At 52.0% G+C, this 26,991-nt stretch overlaps 1 protein-coding gene across 1 annotated transcript in view; it reads left to right on the top strand.

Annotated features, from left to right (window-relative positions):
- Positions 1 to 26,991, top strand: part of SLCO2A1 (solute carrier organic anion transporter family member 2A1) — a 77,902-nt gene that overhangs the window by 26,246 nt on the left and 24,665 nt on the right. The window contains exons 2-3 of the mRNA XM_057545935.1: positions 9,704 to 9,841; positions 16,652 to 16,814. Of these exons, the coding sequence (XP_057401918.1) occupies positions 9,704 to 9,841; positions 16,652 to 16,814 (301 nt within the window). The remainder of the gene's footprint in view (positions 1 to 9,703; positions 9,842 to 16,651; positions 16,815 to 26,991) is intronic.

The raw sequence follows: 26,991 nt of genomic DNA, 5'->3' as shown, positions 1-26,991 counted from the left end.
CCATGAGTTTCTTTACATATAGTGCTCATCTTTATACCTCCAAGGGCCCTTAGGACTCGGTCTTATCAAAGGCCTTTCCTAGCTCACAATAACAACAAAAACCACAGAATTATGCGGATTGGGACTTCCATTGTCCAGTTAAATTTTCTCTTACCTAGAGGCCTTCAGGTGAGATTTTTTTCTAAGCTGAGTGGACTAATCTAAAAAATGGCCAAAAGATCCCGGTCTAACCCAATTCCTTGGCGACCTGGCTCCTAGAGGTACTTGGCCAGCCCCACCCCACCCCCCAGGAGTATGAACGGTGGGATAGGCCACTTCAGCACCGTGGTCCTCTGGGCCTGTTGTGGTTTCTGGTGGCCTCCTGGCCTCCACTGAGCCTCCAGTCCTCCCTGGAGCAGCTCCCACAGACCTCAGAGGAGAACCCGCCGGACAGGAAGGTCACGGTGTGGACAGTAGAGGCTGGCTCGGGGGCCCCGGAAAGAACACTTGCACTGAGCAGAGGTACTGTCGGGGCCCTGGCTCAGCTGGCCTCCCTTCCCAGGCAGGATCCTGGTCCCAGCTCTCCAGCCTGGCCACTGCCCTCTTAGGGAACAAGGAAGCTGTGAGGAAAATCTGTGTTTTTCTGTGATTGTTCTGATTTTTATACTTCCAAGGGTCCCCAGGACTGTGTCTTATCAAAGCCTTTTTCTAGTTCATGATAACACGAATGATACTAAAGATACCTTCTATTCCTGCTACTGTGACTACCACCACCTTGGACCCTAGGCTAGCTATTTTGAATCTCTGAACTTTATCGTTTTTCCAGCATTCTTGCTACACAGGAACATACTTGATTTCTTGAATCACTTCTTGAAAGAGACATTCCCCTTTGGGGCCACTGGGCCATGGTTCGAATCCAAACTCACACCCTGCTGAAGGCACAGGAGGGGTGAGTAGGCCGAAGGCCTTTACTCCAGGACACACCTTTGCTTTGCTTCCTTCTTCTTTTGGCAGGATGGGGGAAGGAGCCCCTCTCCCCTCCAGCTCTGAGGGGCCTCAGAGGAGCCAACCCACAGACCCTCCTCCCCTTTCAGATGCTGCCTCTCTGAGATCATTGGGAAACAGCCGGGAATCACCGTTTCTGAGTTTCCTTCTCTGTCCCCATTGCATTAGAGCCTCTTGAGCCCTGAGCCTCACCTCCCAGGTCTTACCCATTTGGTGAACTTCCAACCAGGACTGAGCATGGGATATGAGAATAGAGACACTAAAAACATAGAAATATTTAGGTGGGGATGGGGAGACACCCCAAGCAAGCACCACTCTCCAGCCTTCTGTTGGAGACACGCCAACCATTTTGGAAGATTCTAGTCAAATCATGAGGTGTCAGGATGCATGAGTGTCCTGGGGGTGGGGGAGGGAAGGTTGTGGAGAAGGGCCTGGCTACACTTTTTGGTTTGACCACTTAGTCCACTGACAAGTACATACTTCTTTCTTTTCCCATTGAAAAAGTGGGGACAGAATTATTAATTTGTGTACTGGACTCCTCATCAGGAGGTAGATTGGGTTCATAATTCAAGATGGAAGGCTCATCACGTTTGTCTCCCCTCATCTCCAACACTCTCATTAGGATAAGAGCAATGAATTCAAAAATGGTAAAGACCAGTAACAGAAAAAAGAAAGGGAGAGGGATTATGAGTGGATGAAACGGTCCAATGGCTTCAGCAAGATGTAAGTGTTGATGGATGGAACAGAGCGGGGAAGGGCGGACTCTTAAGTGCGTGGGTGGGGCCGGCAGTGGGGAAGCCCGTGGACCTGGGACTCGGCACAGCCATGGGGAGCAGCGCATTCAGAGTGGGCAGGCGTGGCAGAAGGCAGAGACGACACGTGAAGCTGAACCCGAGGGGCTAGTACCGAGCAGCCCTTTACCCCAGGGAAAGCACAGGCGGCCTTCTCTCCATGAACCAAGGGACAGTCAGGTGGTGCGGGTGCATCCCCAGGGCAGAAGCCCTCTCCTGGCTCCCAGCTTGCTTGCCACACAGTGAAGCGATTCAATAAGGATGCAAATACTGATAGAACTATTAAAAGTTGGGGGAAATAGGGAGAGGGGTGGAACCTGAATAAGTGAGCTAAATGCTCTTCTATCATGACACAGTCAAAAGTGATAAATCAAGAAATTGCAGAACAAGCATATTATTTTGAGATGTGTGGATGTAATCAACAGAAACACGAAAACTAGAGGTGATTGATTGTCCCTGCACTGCAGTACTGGCGGTGGGTTTGAGTTGGGCTCAGGGCTGGCCTTGTCATTCTAAGCCCTTCCATACTACTTAATTTTTTTAAACATGCGCATGTGATACATTGATTCAAAATAAAAGAAAAATATGAAAAAGTGAAAATAAGTGTAAGTGGATTTATGATTGTAGGAGGGATTCCAGCTGACCGTGAAAAAGAGCTTCTGAAAGCCAGTGTGGCTCAAAGCCAGCTGGGTTATCACCATGGCTGGGCAGCTCTGGTGCTGCCCAAGAGACATGTGAACCTCCAGCTGTTCCTGCCTCTGGGCTGCAGTCCACTCCAGCCCAGAGAGGAGGAACCGCATGGACTCTGGGGCCAGATTTTGACCGTGGAAGCTGGAGGAGCTAAAGCAAGCGGCACTTTGGAGTCTCGGCGCTCACTCAGGAGGACTGCAAGCGGCCCTCAGCGCTCCTCTGAGCCCTCCCTGCACTGCTGGGCAGGGTGAGATGAAGGTTTCCCTGAGCTCTTCTCTTTCATCTCTCTCTTCTTCCCTCCCATTTCTTCCTTCCTTCCGCCCTCCCTCCTCTCCCTTCCTCCCTCCCCTCCTTCCTTCCTTCCAAAGAATAGTTCCAGTTAGACTGCTGACATCTGCCGTTTATGGATCAGAGCATTGTTCCAAACTGGGGGGTCACAGCCGATGTCCCAGTCCAGCCCCATCTCCTGCTCCTGAATGGCTTTCTTCCCACTCCTGGGCTCCCTAAGTGTATTAAACTATCTCAGAGACATCACATCCTAGCGGACCTAAGGCACCAGCTGAATTTTCTAGAGTTTTGCCTTTATCAGGATGCGTGTGGATGAAATCAGAGTTTGTTGACAGCAGAGCCAGTGGTTAAACAGGTAATAACCCTGTGGGGTCCACATTTCAGAACTTCTCCCAGTGTCCCTGTAACTCTTAATTAGCTGCCTCAGATCATAGTTCTTATGTCTAGTTTGGAAAAGAGGGTCATGAACGTGTAGAGCAGAGGAAACCACGGCTAGGCAGGACTTTGATCCTTTCTGAATCATCCTGTGCTGTGAGGGTTTCACTCTTTGTCCTAATGGTTTATCCTTATGGTCTGATTACTTACTTATTTACTTACTTAGAGCTCTGAAGCTTGGCTGGGGCCTGGGGCCGCACTCTGGACCTTCACTTGGCATCTCAGCATCTTTTCATCCTTTCTTAGCTCTCTGGCAAAGGTGGTAAAAAGAGTCCTCATTGTTAAAGAAAGATCTTCATGACCACTCCAATCTCCCTGCTTCCTTCCTCGTCAAACTTCCTCTTCATGTTTGTTAAGATTGGAAAAAGAATAGAGCTGTGAACATGAACAGTTAGAAGTTTTAGAGCTTCCCGCCCGCCACACCCTACAAGAATGTTGTTCCCCCTGCATTAACTTTCCCTTCGAGCTTTCTTCTACAAGATGTGCCTAAAGACATGTATAGTTTTAACACACACATACACACACAGGAAAACCTAGATGTTTACATTAGCACACACACACATAGATATTTACATGGGTTTTGATGGTTTCAAAGTGAACCCCTTAAATAAACAGATCTATTCCAATGACATTGCCCATGCTTATAGTATTTTTTAAAAACTGTTTGTGGAATTCCCTTCAAAGGCTCAGAGCGTTATTTTGAATACCTTTCTGGTTGCAGATTTTTTTTTTTTTTTTTTAATTTACCATCTTAACCATTTTTTTTCAAATTTTTATTTATTCATTTATTTATTCATTCATTTATGGCTGTGTTGGGTCTTCGTTTCTGTGCGAGGGCTTTCTCTAGTTGTGGCAAGTGGGGGCCACTCTTCATCACGGTGCGCGGGCCTCTCACTGTAGCGGCCTCTCTCGTTGCGGAGCACAGGCTCCAGACGCGCAGGCTCAGTAATTGTGGCTCACGGGCGTAGTTGCTCCGCGGCATGTGGGATCTTCCCAGACCAGGGCTCGAACCCGTGTCCCCTGCATTGGCAGGCAGATTCCCAACCACTGCGCCACCAGGGAAGCCCTGGTTGCAGATCTTTTTAAAAAGATCCTTAAATCAACTTTATTCAGGTATGGTTTACATATAATAAAGTGCACAGATTTTAAATGATTGATGAGTTTTGACAAATGCATACACCTGTGTAAATACCACCACAATCAAAATATAAAATATTTCTACCACCCCAGAAAGTCTCTTCAAACATAAATGCAAATCTTTAACTTTTTAATTTGAGTTTAGAAATATCCAAAAATGATTTCGAGCTGAGCCAAGTGAGTAAGTGGGGCAGCTGAGCTGACTAATGATGTTTTGTACCTTGTAAACTCTGTGGCTTGTAGACTGATTAAAAGCAATGCTGAAGGGGAAATTTATGATTGAGGACAGATCATTGGAACAAATCTGCAGCTGCCCGAATGGCTACTCTGATGGATACATATTCTGGAAGAGGGTTCTTCATCAGTTAGACTATTTAAAGACATATTCATTCACTTGACAGTGAATGAGCCCCATTTAAGGACTAGGCATTGTTCCAGACAACGGGGATATGGCATCTGAAAAACACGCATCATTTTTCCTCTGCGAAGTCTGCATTTTGGTGGGGGCAGATGTCCATAAGTGAGAAGTCAAAGGCATGATGTAAGTTTAGGAAGCAATAAATGCTATGAAAAAGGAAAAAAGTAGAGTGAGGAGACAGAAAATGCTGGTGTGCTATTTTTAGAAAGATAATACAGCCCATGTAATATATCTTTATTTTCTTTTCCTTTTGTGAAGAAATCTCAAGACCCAGATTCTACCATAAGCTACTTTCAAAAGGGACATGGAATCTTGCCCTAAGCTATAGTCTGCAGAATGCTAGAATCTGTTTTATATATATACAGGGGGTTACATGGCTAAAGAAGCTATGGCGAAAGTTGGGTAAAACAAAGCTAAGACGGTCTTTACTGAAGGTTTTCTTAGAGCCTTTAATACGCTAATGTGAATTGTAAATATTCGCAAGGGAGGATTATAGCATGCAAAGTTTTCCACACTTTTTTCTCCTTTCCAATCCTTTCAACTTGAAGCATCTCAAGCAAGTGGTGATCTGCCTAAGACACTGTGGGAAATTCTATCCTAGAGTTTTCATGCCACAGGAGACATGAAAGCAACAGAAAGGTTCAATTATTTGGGCAAGAGGAGGGAGTGGAGGAAGCCTGGGCTTATTACATATCCCTCCAGAATGTGGAGCACTCTCTGTGGGCCAGGCAGGGCGCCAGGCCTTTAAACACAGACTATCTCGTGCAAGCCTCACAAGGCAGCGGGAACAGGTATTATCACAGCTTCCGTTTACTAGTGCGGAAACTGCTGTCAGAAGGTCAAATACGTGGCCAAAGGTCTTTCCATTCCTTACAGTCAGGATGTGAACTTCGGCTTGTTTGACTCCCAAACCCAAACTATCAAATTCCACAACACTATGTTGTCTAAATGGTGGTGGCAGGGGGTGGGTTGCAACCCAATGAGCGCACCTTCCCTTCTCCCACCAATCCACCTGCTTATCCTCATAAGCCCCGTGTTCTCGCGGGGGCTGGAGTTCTACGTCCATGCATGGTGTCCTGCATGGTGTCGAGTGTTCGCTGCTCCATGTCATGCTGGCCATGGAGCGGGTACTTGGTAAGTTTGAGCAGCCTGGGTCCTGTCCACATAAGCTCAGTAGGTGGGACCAGATGGCTGTGACCCTGAGCGGCTCAGGCCAGAAAGCTCTGCTGGAACCACCCATCCACTTCTTTCTCTTTACCTGGCATCTTCTGCCGGGGCACCCATAAGGCACCCCGACCTGACAGCACTGCAGTGGCTGAAAGCTGGCGGTGCGGTTGGCTCTTTGGGGGAGTGTGTGGGATGAGGAAGGCACCCGCTGGCTCTAGGTGGAGCCTTCCACTTCATATCTGAAGGGATTTTTGTATTTACGGGAAAAAGCAAAGGCTTATCTTTCAGGAAAAGATCTGAGACAGATTTTTTTCCCCACTATCTTCACCTTCCTCTCGTGAGACTGCTAGGAAACTGAGTAGAGATTAGTCACTCCTGTTAATTCATTACTAATTTGGTTAGAGGGAGACCAGTCTTTTCTGAGCTTTATGCTCAGAACCTCGGGTGTTCCAAACCTGAACTCAATGTCCACCCTCTCCATCTACACTCCTCCTCGTGGGCCCCCATCTCACACACAGTCTTGCCCTGTTCCTGGCCCTCAGGCTGGAAACACTGCCCCTTTTCTTCCACCTGGGATCAGTGACAGCTTTGTCAACTCAACCTCTGCAGGAGCCTCTGATCAGCCCCTGCCCACCTCCCCACTGCCCTGGACATTGGTTCAGCCCTCACTGTCTCTCCCCCAGGCTGTTATGACAGCCCTCATCCTCTGCTGGATGTCGCCCTAAATGCCAGCCATGTGCCAAGGCATCAAGATACCTCTTCGCAGAAGTCAGCATCAGGTGCTGGGATTTTCAGAAGCTACCTTGAACTAGACACATGCCTGAGCCCCGTGCTGGGCAAGGGGGCCACCGAAGGGTTATCCAGACAAAGGCGGGGAAGATGATTTTGTGCAGATTGTGAGCAAAGATGCAGACAATGGGTGTGTGCTGTGGGGTAGTGTGACCTTGATGAAGTTTGAAGGACAAGGTGTTCTAGCTCTAGTGCTGCATAACAAAGCAGCCTTAAATTTAGTGCTTAAAACAGTGGCAACATTTAGTTTGCTCACGGATCTGCCATCTGTAGAAGGTTTGGTGGGGATAGCTCACTTTTGCTCCACTTGGCATTGAAGGCTGGAATCCTCTGAAGGCTCTCTCAGTAACATGTCTGGCCGCTGATGCTGGCTGCAGGCTGAAACTTTAACTGGAATTGTTGGCTGGAACACCACCATGTGGACCCCCCGTGAGTAGGGAAGACGGGGCTTCCTTATAGTGTGATGTCTGGGGTCTAAGGGTCCCAAGAGAGAAAGAGCTGGGGGATTCACTATCAGCTTTCGGGACTTGGCCCCGGGAGTCACAGAGCATCACTTCTTCCTTCTCTTCCTTAGAAGCAAATACCTAAGATTGGCCCATATTGAAAGGGAGGGAACACAGAGCCCACTTCTTGATGAACGAATGTCATTGTCCCATTGTTAGAGGTGTATGTGGGACAGGAGATATTAGTGTAGCCGTCTTTGTGAAACATGATCTGCCACGGCAGGGTGTAGAGCCAAAGAGGCAGACAGGGTCTAGGACCTGTAGCATCTTGGATACCACACCATGAGCATTGGTTTTTATCTTGTAGGAAGTGGGGAGCCAGTGAGAGGTATTAATTTGGGAGTAATCTGCTCACATTGGTGTTTGATAAAGCTCTTTCTGGAGTGGTGGGATGGAAGGTTTGAGGGGACGGACAGGAGATCTATGAGAGGCTGTTGAAGGAATCTAGGGGAGAGGGCCTGAGGCGAGGCGTAATCTGGAGATGAAGTGCCGGTCAAATACAAGAGACGCCAAGGTGAAATCACAGGGCTTAGCAGTGGCACCAAATGCCAGGGGGTGAGGAACAGGCATCCAGGAGGATTCCCGGTTTCTGGCTTAGGGAACTGAGTGAAGGTGATGGGGAATGAATGAAAAACTGGAGAGGTTTGTGGGGGAGGACCCTGAGCCCTATTTGGGAAGCGATTAGTCTGAGGGGTCTGAGAATGTCCACGTGGACACGCCCAGCACACAGTGAGATGGACTTGAGTGTAAAAGCTCTGGGGGAAGTTCTGGAGGAGGGTCTGAGATGTGGGCACCACAAATGGGGTTTCCAATGAATGTGTGCAGAAAGGGTGCTGTGTGCAGAGAAGGGGACTACAGACAGAGTCTGGGGGGGCATTAGCCTTTAGGGGACGGTCAGAAGAAGAGGAGCTGGCAAAGCATCCAAGACCAAATTGCCTCTGTCCTGGATGTGGCAGGCACTGTGGGCTTAGTGCCAGGCACTTGAGATGCCTGCCGTGGACCGGTTCTGGGCCTGCCTCTCACACAGTGGAGCAGCCATGGCCAGTTCCCGCCCTCGCAGGCCCTTGGTTTCCCCAACTCTGGGGCGCTAGGATTCCCCCTCTCTCCCTCTCTGGACTTCTGTTTCCCCATTTGTAAGAGAGACTAGATCATTTTCCAGGGTACCTTTATCACAGAATATGAAGAATTCTAGTATATGAAATGAAGCAGAGCAGAGCCTCCTTAGGGGGGCAGGGGTGGAGGGCTGCCCCCGACTCCAGGTGGACCCGCTTCCTTCTGCCACTGATGAGGAGTGAGGAGGCCCCGCGGGCTCCGGGGTCGGGGGGGGCAGCAGTTCGGACAGGTGTCTGCTTTCGTGGCGTGATGACCTCCTTAGATTTGGATGCATGGGCAGGCAGCTAGGGCTGCACCCTGGCCTCACAAAGGCCCTGCCTTGACAGGTAGGAGAGGGGAAGTCAGCTCTGATCCCACAGCCTGGAGCGGGGCCCCTGTGGAGGGGCTGGCTTGGCTTTACAAGGAAACGGAAATGAAGGTGGAGCCCCAGTTGCTCTCCTGAGATGCCAGCCCTCCAGTTAAGGGAAGAGCTTTGGCAGACTGCGAGATATAATGGTACCCCACCCTTCCCTGGAGGAAGAGTGAATCTCCAGAAGGGGCAGTTCCAGGGAGCTCAGGATGTGGGGCTCTGGGCTCTGAGCTCTGAGCCTGCTCTCAGCCCGACAGCCGAGGACCCAGGAGAGCTCGGCCTGCAGCCGACTCCAGACACCACAAGCCCTCTCCACCCTCCCCATCAACCACACTTACTTGTCACGTTTACTCATACCCACAGGACAAGGCATATGGGGCAGGGTGGGATGGCTTCCCCAGGCCCTCATCATCCACTCAGGAGAGGAGCCAGCACAATCGCAAATACCCCCTATAAGAGGTGGTAACAAGCTTGGCTAGTGCTTCCATTCAAATGGGCTAGTGTGAAAGCCCATCCCGGAGCCTCACTGGGGTATGAGAGGTGGGCCTGGGAGGATGGGTGTTGATGGAGGGAGGGGAATGGAGGGCAGGTCAAGAGGAGCAGGAGCAGTGTGACCCCTGGCTTGTTTGTGCCCCTGGGAGTGACATGAATGTGGCCCTCAGCCCTCACAGGACACAGGAGGGAGGGCAGAGCTGTCAGAGAACAATTCCAGGTGCTGAATGCCCTGGGCCATGGCTGATGAGTTAGGCCTTTCCCTCAGGGATGCTTCTCCAACCCTGTGGTTTTCCTGCCATTGATGATAATGTGACAAGAATGGCAGGAATGATGGGAATGGTTCACATGTGTTGACTAAGGCTATGGGTGAAACTGGTCTGAGGATGATGACATTTCACCCTAGGACCACCTGATGGAGAAAGTGTTCCCAACTAACAGGGGAGCGGGGCCAGGCTGCTGGGCCTCTGTGCCCCAGAATGGAGGGCCAAGGTGGGCGGTCAGGGCTCACCGTGCAGAGGCCTCACCGTCCAGGTCTCCTCCCCAGGTGTTCGTGCTGTGTCATGGCCTGCTGCAGCTCTGCCAGCTCCTGTACAGCGCCTACTTCAAGAGCAGCCTCACCACCATTGAGAAGCGCTTTGGCCTCTCCAGTTCTTCCTCAGGTCTCATTTCCAGCTTGAATGAGGTAAGCATTCAGATTCCACTTGGGCACCACCTTGATCACGGGATCCGGGAGGGGGCTCGGGAGGAGCAGAAGAACGGGGCGGGGGGTGCGGGGTTGGACCCGTGGGGGATGGAGACAGCCAGCTACATTTCCCAAGGCTGCCCTGCACCAGGCACTGAGCTGAGAGCCTCTGGAGGCACCTGACCTCCTCACAGCAGCCCTGCGAGCAGGTGCTCTGCTCCTCCCCGCTGACAGCTGAGGGCACCAGGGCTCAGGAAGGGCAGCGGCTTGTGCCAGGTGTGCAGGGCTGCTGCCTCCAAACGCTGTGCCTCTAATTGAGTTCTGTGACCACCCACGAGGTTACGTGGCCTCTGCTCATCCCCAGTGCAGGGGAAGCCGAGCCCCAGGCACGCAGCTAGGGAAGCAGCCCCAGGCTGGCAGCTCCTGTCTTAGGAGGGCAACAGGAGCCAGAGCTGCTCGGTGGCCCTGGCTCCCAGGCAAGGTCAGAGGTCTGTGACCTCCCAGCCGCATGGAGTTTACACTGTCCCTCACTGACGGCACGTCAAAGTTAGAGGAAGATAGGGTGGGCCAAGAGGCTAGGGTGAGGGGTCAGAGGGCGGGGTCAGCTAGGAGTCACTGGAAGCCAGGGAGAAAGGGGCAGGGGAGGCAGCAAGCCCCTGCATCGTGGCTGCAGCATCGTCGGCCCCAGGTGAGGAGATGGGCCCTGGGCCTGGCTCCTGTCTTTTCTTTCCACAAGGCCCACTGTTCTGGGATGGAGGCCATGGCCTCCCCCTCCCAGGAGCCCAGACGCAATTAGATCTTCCCTTGACATAGTGAAATTCAGGCCAACAGCCGACCCAGTAGAGTCTGGGCTCCCCAGACAGCTTCTGGGATGGGCTGAAAAGAAGGTGGGAAGCGTTACAACGTCCCCCAACCCCCACCTTCCAGTCTCCCCATCCCACAACCTGCTCCCTGCTGGAAACGCCCCTTTACCCTTGACTCCTGCGCCCTCCACGGCCCACACGGCAGTGCCCCTCAGGAGCCCACCCCGCCACGCCTGTGCCAGATCCCTCTGCAGTCCTCGGAGGAGGGCTCTCTTCACAGTCACGTCTTCCAGACAGGAAGCTTGCGGCAGAAAGCCTACCCCCATCCCAGTGGCCGCACATGTGTGTTGTGCGGCCAGGATGGGAGCCCAGGTCTGTCTGACGGTCGCCACGCACTCCTCCTCCCCATGGACTGTTCCTCCACCCTGTGACGTGCACGTACTTGCACACGTACAGCCCTGAGGCCCATCAGTCATGCCCGCTGGCCTCATGGGCCTCAAACCCCCTCCTCTGAACCCCCAGGCCCACGTGGATGCCTTCACTGCTTTCTGGATGTGTGTCTGTGTCCGTGTGTTTTAATGTGTGTGTGTATACACGTGCATACGTATGCCTCTGTCGACCTGATTGTGCATCTGTGTCTAGAGCTTCCTGGTGATGCCCAGTGACGGGGGTCTTCCCCTCCATGTAGGCTGTGCTCTCCTACAGGACAGGGACCTGGCACCCCTCACACAGAATGCACCCTTCTACATGTTGGCCTGTGACTTTGATAATGCTTCTGGCACATGTTGTCTTCACTCACGAAGGACACAAGAAAATCAAATCTCTGACATTTGTGTCATCACAGTCCTATCCCGTGACCCTGGCAGACATCACTAATCAACTGCAGTCTTCTTTTCTGCTGAGTCCAGACTCTGAATCCTTCTCAACACAGTGTTCTAGGCACCTCTACTAATCAATATCAGAGCTGGCGTGTAGGTTAATCCTCTCTTCCACCATGGCTCGGATGATAGTTGAATCTATGATCTTCGATGGTTAAATTTTCATTCTTATTTTTCCCATGCTTGGAACAAAGATGTGGGCCCAGGAACAACTGGATTTTTCAAGGGGCAGGGAGTAGCTAGCTGGGACGTGTGGCAGAGTCTGCGACAGGAGGCTGATTAGGCAAATAAGGGGCAAAATATTTCACCAGGTTATAGTTCAATAAAAAATGAAAATAATTCACCCATTAAATTTTCTCTTTTCTAAACTTAGATGAGCTCTTCAACAATCAGGTTTTAGAACATGCCTATGGGCATGGTTTGAGGCAAATACCATAAGAAAGTTAATTCCTTGAACCTAACAATCTTGTGTGTGTGCTTAGTGGGAAAATGTGTGTTTGTGTGTATATCTGTTTCTCTGTGTGTCTCAGTATTTGTGTGTGTCTGTGTGTACGACCATGTGTGTGTATCTGTGATCTGAGACTGTGTGTGTATCCGTGTGTCTGTCTGTCTGTATTTGTGTATCTGTGTGCGTCTGTGTGTGTAATTGTGTGTGTATGTGTGTGTCTGTGTATCTGTGTGTGTTGAGGGGGAGTGGATGGGTGATTGTGTGGAGAAGAAGAGGAACTCAGCCAAAGGGCTTTTCTACAATCCCGTTGATTCTGACCGAAGCGTTTAGAAACAGACTGAGTAAGAAAGTAAGAGTCTTACCGGAAGAGCAGAGAGCAGCCAAATCAGAGGGGGCTTCATGTTCAAGCTTGAGGCTCCCAGCTTTTGGGGTGGGCAGTAAGGGACTGGCCTGGCTTCTTGAGCAGAGCCAGGCCCGGGTGCACAGTCTCGTGAAGACGAACCCTCTGGAAGAGGTGCCTGGTAGACACTTGAGGTGGGGGACAGTGTATCCCGAAGTCAGATGGCTGGGCGGCTGTCACAGCCAGGCCTGAGAGGCTAGGGGAGAAGAGGACCCCGGCAATGCTGCAAAGGAAGAAAAGGCAGGATTTGGCAGCTGCTTGAGCGCAGGATTGAAGGCACCGCAGACCGCAAGGTGGCTGCTATCAGAAGCCTGAGGGGTGTGAGAAAAGAACCAGGCCTGGTGGAGGGGAAGGTGAGCCCATCTGGACGCCTGGAGTGTGCAGCCAGCTTCCAGGGGACGGGAGCCTTCACGCTGCAGCCAGTCTCGCTGGGGTCCAGAGGGTGAGCAGAAGGGGAGACCAGGGCTGGGTGTAACAGGCCAGCGGCAGGAGGAGGGCTTGGCTGGCACGGAAGATGTTGGGCATCCAGCCCGGTGAAGCAGCGGCTTCCCTGGCCCACCCACTGCCAGGGCTGAGCAGACGCAGTCAGCCACCCTTAATGCCCCCCCGTCAGTTTGCCCTGGGCCCCTTTGGTTTGAGGCATGGGCAGGGATGTGTTACAAATGGGCTGTGTGATAACCTTCAGATGCTCTAACACGAAGTCCACAGAGCTGTTTTAGGGGCCAGTTCCGGGCCGAGGGGCTGAGGCCTGGGCTGCAGAGGCCCTGTTCTCCTCAGCTAGAACAGCTTCTTCTTTTTTTTTTAATATTAGGGAAAATAAATTTTTTCAAAGGAAAGCCACAGCTGAAGGAAGATTTGGGAACCAAGGTCTTAAGCCAGCATCAGCCATAACAGCTGTAGAGGCCCAGCTTCCCTCCTAGAAGCCAGCCCAGGCCCTGGGGGGAGCGCAGGAAGGGCCGCTCCAGGTGGGCGGGGCGGGGCATCCCCCAATCCTTCCTCCCTGGGTCCCTTTGGGGCCCTCTCCCGTCCCTCTCCCAGACCTTTTCAAGTCAGCCTCAGTTAGCTTAGCTGATATGGTCTGACATTTACAATCATTTCATGCAAAATGATGGGGAAACAAAAAGGGAATGAAATCTAGGAAGCATAAGAATAAAGCTTTGTTTCCAGGTGCTTGTTTCAGAATGTCCTAGAACCACGTCTTTCCCGATCAGACTAGGCTGCCTCCTCACCCACCTTCACATCCTCTTTCTCCGTGTGTCATAAACCATTCTTACTCTTGGCCACACAGAAGGGGCCTCCTGGGCAATCGTGTCCTCTTCTTGAAAAAAACCTACCATTTACACCAGCTATGTGTCAGACACCATTCTAGGTGCTGCGGAGACAGGGATGAACAGACAGACAAAAATCTCTGCTCATGTATCATTCTAATGATAAATATGACATTTATTTATAGAAATAAATAAAACATGGTGGATCAGAGTAAATGCTATGAAGAAAAATAAAATCGCGGAGAGACATGGTGGTTGCATTTTAAATAACTCTTTATTCTTTAAATTATATTTAAATTATAAATATATTTAAATATATTATAATTTATTCTGTTAATTTTTACAAATATAAGTTATATTTAAATAACTCCTTTTTAATTAAGATATTATTGATATTTAACTTTATATTTGTTTTCCAGGTGTATGACATAATGGTTCGAGATACGTATATATTGCAAAACCATCACCACAATGTCTAGCTAACAACCAGTACCTCACATAGTTCAAGTTTTTTTCTTGTGATGAGAACTTGCAAGATCTACTCTCTTAGCAACTTTCAAATATACAGTACAGGGTTATTAACTATAGTCGCCATGCTGTACGTGACATCCCAGGACCTGTTTATTTTATAACTGGAAGTGTGTACTTTTGACGCCCTTCACCCATTTCACCCACCCCACCCCCTTCTTTTTCAGAGAAGGCCTTAATGAGAAGGTTCAACCTGAGCAGAGATCTAAAGTAGGGCTCTTTGAGAAGGGAGCCCCCCGCAGACGTGTAAGATGAAGAAGCAGCCAGTGCCAAGGCCCCGTGTTCACAGAGCAGCAGGAGGCAGAGTGGCTGGGGTGGAGGAAGGGAGGGGGACGGGAGGGGAGCAGGGCAAGCAGTGATGGGGAAGGGGCAGGCTCCTCAGGGCTTCGGGGGCTCTGGGAACGACTTTGTTTTTGTTACCATATCGGATTTGGGCAGAGGGAACACGGTCTGACATTTCAGCAGGACCACTCTGGCCGCTAGGAGGAGAATAGAGGGCTCTGAGGCAAGAGTGGCAGTGGGTAGAAGGCAAAGCTCAGACAGGGTGCTATGGTGGCTGAGCCCAGGTGGTAGTGGTGGAGGTGGTGAGAAGTGGTTGGCTTCTGAGGGGCCATTGAAGGCCCGGCCAATGGGATTTGCTGATGGTTGGATGTCGGCGTGAAAGGGCAGTCGAGGACCATGCGCAGACGTTTTGCTTGAGCCGCTCATAGGATGAGATGCCGTCTACTGAGAGGAGGAGGACCGGGGAGGGCGGCACCAGGTTTTGGGTGGAAGATGAGGAATGAGCTCTGGGACGTGCAGGGCCTGTGGGAATCAGAAGCGCATACAGAACAAGGAAAGCCGTGGGACTGGCTGAGCTCCCCAAGACAAGAGCAGAGGTATGGGGACTGAGCTCTGGGAGTTGAGAGATCAGGGAGGCGAAGAGGAACCAGCCAAGAAGACTGAGAAGGAGCAACCAGGGGCAGCAAACTAGGAGAACATGGTGTCACGGAAACTTAGTGAAAGGAGTGTTTCAGGAAGGCAGAAACGGTCAACTGAATCAAATGGTGCTGAGAGATCAAGTGAGAAGAGAACTGAGAATTGGCCAGCGGACTTGGCAGTGAGGAGGTCATTGACAATCTTGGCAAGAGCCACATACCAAGACTCTGGTCCCTATTTCCTGAGACAGGGACACCTGCTTTAACAGCCGGAAGGAGACTGTGGTGTGGACAGGGCAGGGGCTATGAGTGCTGACACCCAGGGCTCGTCTGGTTCAGGTGAACTTACCTTCTGGGGCAGAGGACCATCTCTTTGGATGGAGTCGAGGTCAGAAGATCTGCCAGCACCCCTGTTACCATTTAAGACCCTGCTCCCCAAGCTGGGGCCTTCGGTTCCCCTCTTTGGCTCTGGGTGGGGCTCAGAGAGCACGCTTTCCAGGGAGCACCAGGAACATGAGTTACTGGTGTTTCCACCTGGGAAGGGACTTAGGGCGCCCTAGTCCTCATCCTTCATTCACAGAGGTGGAAGCCAACCCAGGGAGGGCCAGAGCCGATTAGGAGCAGAGCTGCTGGGGCAGAAACTCACTTCTCCAAGGGGCAGTAGACCACTGTAGTTAAGATGGGGCACTTTAAACTCAGGCAGTCCTTGTTTGAGCCACCTCCTGACCTCATGGACATGGCAAGTTACTTAATGTTCTGAGCCCCAATCGTGTCGTCTGCAAAAATGAGACTTGTTGCATGATGAAACGAGATAGTGAAGGTTGCTTGGTGGTTATTCTGACTATGAAGTCAGAGTCCTTAGGGAGTTTAGTTAGGGAACATGTACTGTTCCTAGGAGCCAGCCAGAATAGGAAGCTTTCTTGAATTTGGCCCCAAAAGCTTTGGTCCTAATGGTTGAGCTTCCCGTGGTCTCTAGATACTTCTCTTGGTCTGGTCTAGAAGGCTGAGGCTGGGAAGGGTTTCTGACAACAGGGGAAAGCTGACACCGCGTGCTTGGCCCTCCCGGCAAAGCTGCCACCACAGCTCTGCTTGGGCCCTTGGGTGACACCAGGCAGCTTCTTTTTTTTTTTTTTTTTTTTTTTTTTTTTATAGCTACTTTATTTATTTATTTCTTTATTTTTGGCTGTGTTGGGTCTTCGGTTCGTGCGAGGGCTTTCTCTGGCTACGGCAAGTGGGGGCCACTCTTCATCGCGGTGCGGGGACCGCTCTTCATCGCGGTGCGCGGGCCTCTCACCATCGCGGCCCCTCCCGTTGCGGGGCACAGGCTCCAGACGCGCAGGCTCAGTAGTTGTGGCTCACGGGCCCAGCCGCTCCGTGGCACGTGGGATCCTCCCAGACCAGGGCTCGAACCCGCGTCCCCTGCATTAGCAGGCAGACTCCCAACCACTGCGCCACCAGGGAAGCCCCCAGGCAGCTTCTTGCCTCTCTGCTCTGACAGTCAGGTCCACTCTGTGGGTGGGTGAGAACAGAGCCTCTGGTCTCACTTGGCTCCTCTGCTCTCTCTGCAGATCAGCAACGCCATCCTCATCATCTTTGTCAGCTACTTTGGCAGCCGGGTGCACCGTCCGCGGCTGATCGGCATGGGGGGTCTCCTCCTGGCTTCGGGTGCCTTTGTCCTCACCCTCCCACACTTCCTCTCAGAACCTTACCAATACACCGTGACCAGCATGGGTAAGTGGCCTCCCACTCTTGCTTCAAGGGGATGAGGGTACATGATTCTGTAGGTTCTGACTTTCAGATACGCTCTGGGGAGAAAAGCCGAGGAAACTTTCTGGTGGGAGAGGACAGCATAGCCCAGAGTGGTATCCATTGCCCCAGAAGCACCCCAACCAACTTTGTGAGATACCCACTCAATCCACCTGTGCTTTTGGTGGGATCCTGGGATGTTTGGATGCCGACCATCCTCTCCCATCTTCCATGTTATTGACTATATTTTAGCTCTGCCTGTCTTTACCCTCCTCCCAGTGGTCATTATTAATATAGTTGTTATTTATAAATATTTCAGTACTTATTTATATTTACCCACAAGTTTACTGGTTTCTTTGCTCACCATTGCTTCTTGCATTTCACCCACCCTTGTTGATTTAACTTCCTTTTTCCTGAAGTACATCCTTTAACATTATTTTCAAATAGTTTTTCAAATCTGTCTGCCCCACTTTCATGGTTTCTTGGTATTTCCTTATGATTTCTATTTTCATTTTAGTTTCTTCAACTATTTTAGATGTATTTATTTTATAGTCCTTTTTGGATTGTTTTATTAGTGCAAATTTTGAGATTGCTAATCCTCCCACATTCTGTGTCTGCTTGCTCTTGTTTATGGTGGAGTGTTTCCTTTATGTTCTGTAATATTTGATGGTGCGGTCATTGGCAGTAGGATTTTTTTTTCCCCTGTGGAAATTTTGTGCGGTCTGGGTAGGAAATAGCCCCGAGGGTGGTTTTGTATTTGCATTTACTTGGCACCCTGGGAACATCACTGCTTTGGAGCTAATTTTATGATAATGTATTGGCGTGGGATCAATTTGCACTTGTTTTAAGGGATATGGTATGTGGCAGTGGTTTTGTGAGGAGCAGCAAGTGAGAGGCCCAGTCCCTAAATGCTTATTCTCGGTCTGCTGTATTGGAGTTGAAGATGTCTGAGGATAGACGGGCCACCTGGGAATGCGCTGAGGGGATAACTGATTCCTGTTTGCTTAAATACCAGGCTTGTTTTTAGTCATATATGCAGATCGGGTCTGAGAGAGGAGTCACTTAGAATGCCAAACGGGAATGCTTTATAGGCTGTGAGACCTACAGTGGGGAGGTGGGTGGCTGGAATGGAAAAAGAATGGAGCAGGAACAGCGATGTGTAATGATGAAATGTTTGTTGGGTTGGGAATCTTTTCCCCACCTCCCTGGTAATCACCAGTGAACTGATCACTGGTGACTACCATAAATTCACTGTGGCCTTGGATCTATTTGGACTCTTTAAGCCTGAGTCTTGCTTCAAGTAGGCCCAGGAGGAAGACAGACCCAAGCTTAGGGGTCTAAGCTCTTTCTCCCCCTCGGTCTAGACAAGGGGTCTGAGGCCAGCTCTGAAGGAGAGTCAGGAGTCGCTGGCCACGTCAGAGAGCCATGTGCCAAGCCTGCTCCAGACACGTGGTCCCTGCCCTTCCCCGTCCGCATGAAGACTGGGCTAATGAAATCAGCAAGGGAACCTGGGGTGCTGGGGCCAGGCTTCGGGGAGGGCATCCTGCCAGGCACCGCACACCATGGCCTGCTTAGCCCGGGGGCTGGCTCCCCCAGCCTGGACCGAATACCAAGGGCATTTGCATCACACAGAGCAGCCACCACAGAGAGCGGCCGGAGACCTGCGGGCCTCTGAAAGCAATCACTCTGCTCCTTGTTAGGGATGGGCGGGCGTCTTGGGTCCTTTCCACCACCGTCCTCCCTGCTCTGAGGCAAACTCTCTGCCTCAGTGCTCTTAGCCCACCTCCACTGAGAGAGGAAAGACGGGGACTCTGAGAGGGACCACAGCTTGCCTGTCAGCCTGCAGGGAGGAATCGCTGTCCAGGAGGGTGAGCTTCCTTGCTTTTTTGTTTGTGTAAATTCTATTTGCAACAATAGGACACAGTCTCCTTCCTGCTGGCTGGGATCAGAGCAGCAGCTGCAAGTGCTCAGGGCTGGGCTACCTTCAGGGCATCTTCCCAGTGCCAGTACAGCGGGGGCATGTGCTGTGTTAATATGTGCAAACAAAAATATTCATAAGATCTCACTTCATGGGAAAAGTTTGAAATACGACTCTTCCTTCAAATGTATTCCTATGGGAACTTCAGTTTTAAATTATGCAGGGCCATCAGGCACACACAAATTTCACTAAACGCACCACCCTGAATGATGTCATGAATCTGGACGGTCCGGGGTCTGAAGCTGGGCTTTGAAACCCCCTAACAGCATGGCCTTGGGCCACTTCCTCCGCAGCTGAGTCTCAGTTCCTACCTGTATAAAATGGACCCTCCCTCGCAGGGCTGCGAGGGCTGAAGGATGCATGCTCTGAATTTAGCCAAGGGGCTGGCACATGTATTAACCATTAAGCAGTGGCTTTTATAACAAGCGGTGCTGGGGACAGTACGTGTAATATGCTGGGTAAGTAGGGTCCCAAATGAGGAAGCGCCTGCTTCCTCCGGAGAGTCTGACAGCTCACAGCCAATGGGCTGGGCGTCCTGTGGGCACTTGAAGGCAGCTTCTCCCTGGTCCTCACCGTACAGCTGTCCTCTGCTATAGCCGGAGCGGGGCCCCTCCCTTGGCAGAGTCCTTGATGCACCTTTATATGTGAGGCCATAGGATTTCTCTTGGTTGAAGCTTAGGCTGCTGTTCTGCTCTGTTCCCAGACCCTTAAGTTGGAACCACCTGGTATGCTGGGTAGAGAGAGCATAGACATTCAAATCCCAGCTCAGCCATTTAGGTGCTAAGTCTGCTTAGGCAAGCTGCTGTTCATCTTTCTGAACCTCAGTTTCTTCATCTGTAAAATGGGAACAATAATATCTCCACTTTCAGTGTGTTCTGAGGGCAAAATTAAAACTACATAGTATAGATAAAGTGCTTGGCCCGTGTTAGCTGTTCAGCACATTTCTCTTTGCCTGCCCTTGATGTGGTATTTGAAATCTCTTCCTCATGAGCAATGACCCCCAGACCTATTATCATGTGTTGACTGCTGACTCTTTCCCCTTGGAGCAAAGCTGCTCCAGAAATGAACATGGGAAATGGAAAGTAACTCTGTGTTTCAGGGAAAAAAATTAAAGAGGAGCTGAACATTGTGGGAATCACAGAGACCTTTAACAGCTCATGGCTAATTTTAAAAAGGCCATGCAGACATTTATGAATGTTTAGATTTGCTAAATGTCAGTGGGGTCCGGAAATATGCCTGGCGCCTTTAGAGAAAAGCCTAGCCACCAAGCCAAAGCCTCTAAGACCACTTCTGGAAGGCTCAGAGAGGTTTGGATAGGTGGGAAACAGGCCAACCCGAGACCAGTTCTCCTGGGAGACAAGAGAAGGGTCTTCGGAAACAAGTGTCTGGTAGGAGTAGGTGTAACCTGTGAGAGGTCCTGAGCCAAGTCTAGAGGGAAGTCGGCCCCACCCAGACAATGGATGCACACAGGAGGGGCTTCCTGTGGGAGGAGCAGGGCGGGGGGGAGTTGTATTTTTGGAGCAGTCAAAAAAAGAAAGGGAAGAGTGGCTTTCTAGTCCTCTGCTCATGAAGTTGCCAGTCCCTCACGCACGCTGGTTCATCAGAGGCGTCCCTGGGCAGGAGGGTGGTGGGCAGGCCCCGGGACGGGAGCCTCGGGCTCCTGAGTGACTGCGCCCCTTCCTCGGCGGAGGACACGCCGGCCTGGAGCAGAACCCCAGTGCCACGCAGGGTCCTTCCACTGGGGGAGCCGCTCAGGGCCCCTGAGCTCAGGGCAGTTCAGGGGGGAGCACCCGGCCGTGGTGCCGGAACTGTGGGGGAAGGGAGTGTGTCTGCGGGGTAAGCGTGAGTGTGTGAGGGAGGCGTTCCTCTGTGAGGAGGCGGCCCGCAGTGGAGGGAGGGGTGGAAGGTGTGGGGTCTGCGTGGGTGTGGAGGTGGAGGCGGGGACGGACGAGGGGGGCAGCAGGGCCGCTGTTAGGGTGGAGGTGCCTAGGGAGGCGGGGGGAGCACGCGTGTGCTGGGGCGGAGAGTGGGTGGACGGTCGGAGCGGGAGGTGCACAGCCCGGCCAGCTGGATCTGTTTAACCTGAAAAGTGGGGGAAAGCAGCAGTGGGGGCGAGTCACAAAACACATGGGTGTTATCAAGTCAACTAAGAGGAAAACAGCCCTGAACGGATGAGCACAGCTAAGCTAACGAGACCTGATGTGGAACACATTTTCAACGCACAGTATAGGAAAGAAGAGAAACGCGTGTGGAGAAATGACAGAAGTCACCAGGCCGCTGTGTTGCGTGTCAGGGGGAAGGCCGGAGAAGGAGCTGGGGCCGCGGAGAACGGGCATCTCCAAGGCACGGCCCCAGCGGCTGACCTGAGAGCGTTTGCCTCCGTCAGGCTCTCTTAACGTCTGTTTCGTGGGCGAGTCACGACCTCCCCGGCTGGCCTGGAGGCGGGATCCCTTGTTCTTCTCCAGCCCTGGCCCCAGGAGAGAGCTGAGTGTGACTCCCCTCCCCTGTAGGCTTGTTCCTCACTTCCCTTGCTCAGGAGTGAGGCTGGGGGCTGCAGGCCTGCTCCGTGTCTGGTGCGGAGGGGAGGGACGCCTAGGGGCCAGGCTGCGTCCTGCGTCCTGCTCCTCTGGGGAGAGCGGCGTCCTGGGGACCCCTGGCGGACTGTGTGTCTTGGGCCCACCCAAGGCAGCGGGGAGGGTCTCCTGGGGACAGTCAGCAGCCAGGGTGGAAAAGGAAGGCTGGTTACAATTCCAGTGGCTATGGTTGCCCCAGGAAAACTGTCAGGGAGTCGGGGATAGCCCCACAGAAGCAGGGTACCAGCCCCTGTTCCCTGGGGCACTGTGGTTTGAAGAAGCCATTGATGCCTCCTGCCCGAGGCCTTGGGCCCCCAAGGACCCCCAGAGGACACAGGGAGCAGCTTCTGCTCTTCTTGCCACACTCGAGGCTGCTGTGCCCAGACACCTCCTGTGGCCCAAAGGCTTGACTAGGGAACCAGCAGGCACATTCGGGCAGCGAGCGACCCACACCACGAGGCAGGAAACCAGCAGAAGCAGTTTCTTTCTCTCAGGAACAAAAGGACTTTTGAGGATTCAGAGCTTGGATGGGCCACCGTCAGGGGATGTGAGGCTCAGAGACCTCAAGGGGGAGACGGCAAAGAGAAGTCAGGTATTTGGAGGCGGGGAGGTCATGGAAGTGGAGCCCCGTGGTGGGATGCGTGCCCTTGTGGAAGAGGCCAGGGAGCTGTCTGGCTGTCTTTCGGCCCCGTGAGGGTGCAGCGGGAAGCCAGCAGTCTGGCTCTCACCAGAACCCCACCATTCTGGCACCCCGATTTTGGACGTCCTGCCTCCAGAACTCTGAGAAGTAATCCCGCTGTGTGTAAGCCTTCCCAGGCTATGATTCTTTGGTACGGCAGCCGCAGCTGACTCCAGAAGACTCAGTCCCTTTGGCTGGAGCCCCTCCTTGTAGCCTGGGATCTCATCTTGAATTTTCAGCCTTTGGACTGTCTTATTTGCCATTGCCACCGGTTTCGCACCATTCACGTCCTTCACAAATCTGTCAGCTGTTCTCAGCTGTCCCCAGGTCCGGGGCAGTGGTGCTGCGTGGTGCTTCCCAGGTCACACTGGCCCATCTGCGCCTCCACTGGGCACGCTTTGAGCAGCTCTCCCTGGAGGACTCAGCCACGTGTCCACCTCTGGTCTGGATATCTGTCAGGATATCATGACAGGCTTTGTCAAAAGGCTTCCTCCACTCAAGTAACACCGTGTTATGGCTTCCTGCCAGTCTGGGAGCCCCATTAACAAAGGAAATGAGCTTGGTTTGGCATGACTGGCTCTTGATGAACTCATGTTGGCTCAGCTAATCCCTTTTTTTTTTTTCCCCCTTCAAATTGCTCCTCATCAGCCTGTTAATAAATCTGTGAACAATAAGTTCTGCTTCACTCCCAACTGGGGGTGCAAATTAAGCGCACATTCTCTTTGAATCGGGTGTGTCTTGCTTCCCTCCTATCCACTAAGAAACAGTGTTGATGATGAGCTGAGCTGGGTGATGCCTCTTTCCGAGGCCTGGTGGCGGTTCCTCGGGCGGGCGCGTGTGCGGGGCGGGGGTAGGGTGGGGCTGGGGCAAGCCCCTTGCCAGCAGCGTGGTGCCCAGCCTGTCACACTGCGCACAGTGGACCTGCCCTCTCATGCCCAGCTCACTGGTCCCATGACCTCCTCAATACAAGTAGGCATTTCCCCATGACCCCTCTAGTGCCAGGGTGGCGGTGCGGAAGGGGCGTCCAGCCTCAGTCTCCGTCTCGGAAACTCAGTCTTGAGAGCAGAGCAGGGGAACCCTCTTCTTCCACTCACCTAAGCTCACTCTTTTCCTGCATGGATGTGAATCCTTGCAAGCAACCCACTTGCCCTCAACCCCTCTATTACATCCATCCGTTGCTAGTGACCAGCGCTGATCTTACTTGTCTCTAAGTTTCTGGATCCAGTCCCCAAGTCCTTAAAAACCTGGGCAATAATGCCTGTCTCCAGGGTTCTGCCATCTCCCTCATCTGTTTAAATTTCTCCGTTTCTGGCCTATTTGGATGAATATGGATCTTACTGTGTGATCACTGTATCCCAGGTTATGACATTGTTATTCATTTTCATCTGAATAAGAATGTTACAAGGTAGCTTTGATTATCTGTATCTGTTTTGGAGATGAAGAGACTAAGATTCTGAGAGTTCCCTGACCAGTAAGCAGCAGAACCAAGATTTGAACCCGGTCTGCCTGACTTCAAAATATGAATTCCTTGCACTGCTCCACCATGTGACCCAGGCTGTCAACCCCCAGCTAGTGCAGAAGAATATGTTCTCCTGGTTTCCCAAAATAAAAGTTAGAATGCACATGCCCATAGAAATCATTTTCTAAGTGGAGGCTTAGTCTAGTTGGAAGAGAACACATGTTATCACAGGAGCATGATGGACTGACAAGGCTTTGTGAACTCCATGGGGACCCAATCACTTCTGATATGCAAACAAGTCACTTTATAAATGACTTTGAGATCTCAATCATGAGTAAGTTCGGGACAGCCTGTTCCAGGCCTGCCGGTGGGCGTTGCCAGAGTTTCGGGAAGAACTGTTGAATGGCCGAATTTAAGAGGATGAGGAAATAGGTCTTTCAGAGTGGAACATTCTGAATGAGGTTCCAGGAGTTTGCTGATAGCTTGAGGCTTGGCATTTTAGCCATGCTTCCAGAAAACTCTCCGGAAGCACTGCTGCTTTTCTCTGTTGTTCTCTTATGGGTTGCTTCTGAGGTTTGGGTCTTGCTAACCTCCTCCTCATTTGGCCCTACTCACTCGCAAACGGTGCCCCCTTCCGAGCAGGGAGGTAACGGGTGGCTCTCAAGGTGCTGCCCTCTTGTTTCCTGGCACAGTTCTCTCTTTCCTCTACCAGACGACAGGAAGGACTACTCAAAGGAAAGCCCACTCGCCACAGCCTTCCTACGTTGCTCAACCCTTCTAGGGTCCTGTCTTGGCCCCAGCGCTGGGTCTTTGTGCAGAGACCTCTTATTAGACCCTTGACAGCCCGCTGGCCTCAGCCTGGCCGCACCTGGAACGTGTGTCCTTGAACAATGGAGAGGCCAGACCTTAGTCTGCCCAGCTCCACCCGTCTCCGTGGGTCCCATTCCAGGGAGGTAGCCCTTCCTGCCACCGCGTTCCCACTTTCCAAACCCACGGAGGGGTTCAGAAATTAGAGCTGAAATTCTGCGTACGTAAATTGTGGGATGAGTCAGAGGGTTGACTGGTGTGCATCTGGGCTGGTGGTGGGGAAGCTGGAGGAGGGGAGAGGTCCCGACTTGTTTCTAGTTAGCCCTGTGAAAACTGGCACGGCTAGACCTCTGGTGTCTTGTGGGAAGAATGTGCTCTGATAAACTTGAGCCTTCCAGAAGTGGGCCTCAGGGAAGATGAGAAACAGACTGACAGCCAGTTGGGACATACCCCCTCCCTCCCTTACCCAGGCCTCGCAAGGCAGAGGCGGGTGGCCCCTGAGTCCGTGGTGGCTGGAAGAAGCAGGCGTTTCTCTGACCATATCACAGGATCTGATGGTGGGCAGGTGGGAGGAGGAGGGCGGTGAGCTTCTGTAAGTCCAAGGAGAGGACTGGGTGTGGGACGTTTGCTGGAACGCCTGAGGAACGGGGAGGGGTTGCTCTCTCTTCTTCACGTGGCCCGAGCTCTTCTGCTCCAGGGAGGAGAGGGGTGGGGTGGGCTGCAGAAAGCTGAGCCCCACAGCTCTGCCAGTGGGTCCTGATACAGGTCTTTTCACTCCATCACTGTCTTCTTCTTTTTAAGAGAAGAGCCTAATGTTCTAAACTCTAGAAGACTCTGTCCTCACCAGAGTGAGCTGGTCACGACCATCACCGCAGGGAGGCCCAGGCGTGAGTTCCTGGAAAGCTCAGACCTTGTCTCTGACAAACACCTTCACCACAACACAACATGTCAGGGAGCAGCGGGTCCTACTCACCGCCGCACCCCGCCTCCAGGACGGAGAGCAAGCTGCTGCTTCCCAGGTGGAGGAACTGATCTTTCCCTTTTGCTTGTGTCACAGCCTGGTCTGGGGTGGATTTGGCCCCATTTAGGGCAGGCATAAGGAAAAGAGAGTTTGTTGGGAGATCTTGAATCAATTTGGAATGTAGAGTAGCCCAAGAGGATCTCAGTAGACTTGGATTTAATTTGGGGCCAATTGATTATCTTTTAAAGTACACATTTTAAAAAATTTATTTATTTTGATTTATTTATTTTTGGCCACGTTGGGTCTTCGTTGCTGCACGCGGGCTTTCTCTAGTTGTGGCAAGTGGGGAGCTAGTCTTCATTGTGGCGCGCGGGCTTCTCATTGCGGTGGCTTCTCTTGTTGGGGAGCATGGGCTCTAGGCGTGCGGGCTTCAGCAGTTGTGGCACGCGGTCTCAGTAGTTGTGGCTCGCGGGCTCTAGAGCACAGGTTCAGTAGTTGTGGCACGTGGGCTCAGTAGTTGTGGCTCACGGGGTCTAGAGCACAGGCTCAGTAGTTGTGGCACGTGGGCTCAGTAGTTGTGGCTCGCAGGGTCTAGAGCAAGGCTCAGTAGTTGTGGCACATGGGCTCAGTAGTTGTGGCTCACGGGGTCTAGAGCACAGGCTCAGTAGTTGTGGCACGTGGGCTCAGTAGTTGTGGCTCGTGGGCTCTAGAGTGCAGGCTCAGTAGTTGTGGCGCACGGGCTTAGTTGCTCCGCGGCACGTGGGATCTTCCCGGACCAGGGCTGAAACCCGTGTCCCCTGCATTGGCAGGCGGATTCTTAACCACTGCGCCACCAGGGAAGTCCCCAAATACACATTTTTAATAAAGGCAGTTAGTTTCTGACATGTAATCTGACGTTCTAAAAGTTAATGATAACAGTTAAAAGATCCCCAGAGAATTTTGCCTCCTGGACACTTCATTAGGTGAAATTTCATGAGGATTTTTGTGGCATCGGGGCACCGTGCAACATGCCCTGTAAAGACTTAATAAGCCAGTCAACATTTTTACAATCTTTGATGACCGCTAAATGGCACACAAAAAATGATTTCGCCAGCAACAATGTTCTAATAAATGTGACTTTAGTAAAATTATAAGAATCAGCAAAATCAAGAACTGGAACTCTGAAAAGAAAGACTTATTCTCTGGCCCTTTGTTTCTGAGGCTCCTGCTTCCCTACAGCCAGCCTGGCCTTGTGTACCTGGCACACCCGCTGGGGGCTGAGCACCCCCGTGCTCGCAGCCGTGGAGTGGACCAGCGCTGCCTGCCTGCCTCTCAGGCAACACGCAGCCTCACCTCTTTTACCACCCAAGTAGCTCTTGGCTGGGTCAGTTCCGCTCTTTACACACGGGCCTTGAAAACTGGCTAATCCCTCCAGTGTGTTAGATGTACTGCCCCCCGCCTGATCGTCACCCTCTGGGTTCTCCTTAGGATGTAATCCAGGCCCCTTTGCGGGACACGGCAGCCCTCCAGGAGCAGCTGGGCCTCGCCCTGGCGGTGTCTGCATACTGACCCCGCTGAACCTCTGAGCTCTCCCCTCCTCACCACGGCTCTTCTGTCTCCTCCTGCTGATCCTTCTCAGCTCAGAGGCTATTGTCTCTGAGAATCCTCCCCAAACCCTCTCCCCAACAGCACTGGGCTTGGTGCCTCCCCACGTGCTCTCTGGTAC

Source organism: Balaenoptera acutorostrata, chromosome 4 (genome assembly GCF_949987535.1).
Source record: "Balaenoptera acutorostrata chromosome 4, mBalAcu1.1, whole genome shotgun sequence".
Lineage (NCBI taxonomy): Eukaryota > Metazoa > Chordata > Mammalia > Artiodactyla > Balaenopteridae > Balaenoptera > Balaenoptera acutorostrata.
The sequence above is the reverse complement of the archived record's forward strand: the minus strand, read 5'-3'. Positions and strand labels throughout refer to the sequence as shown.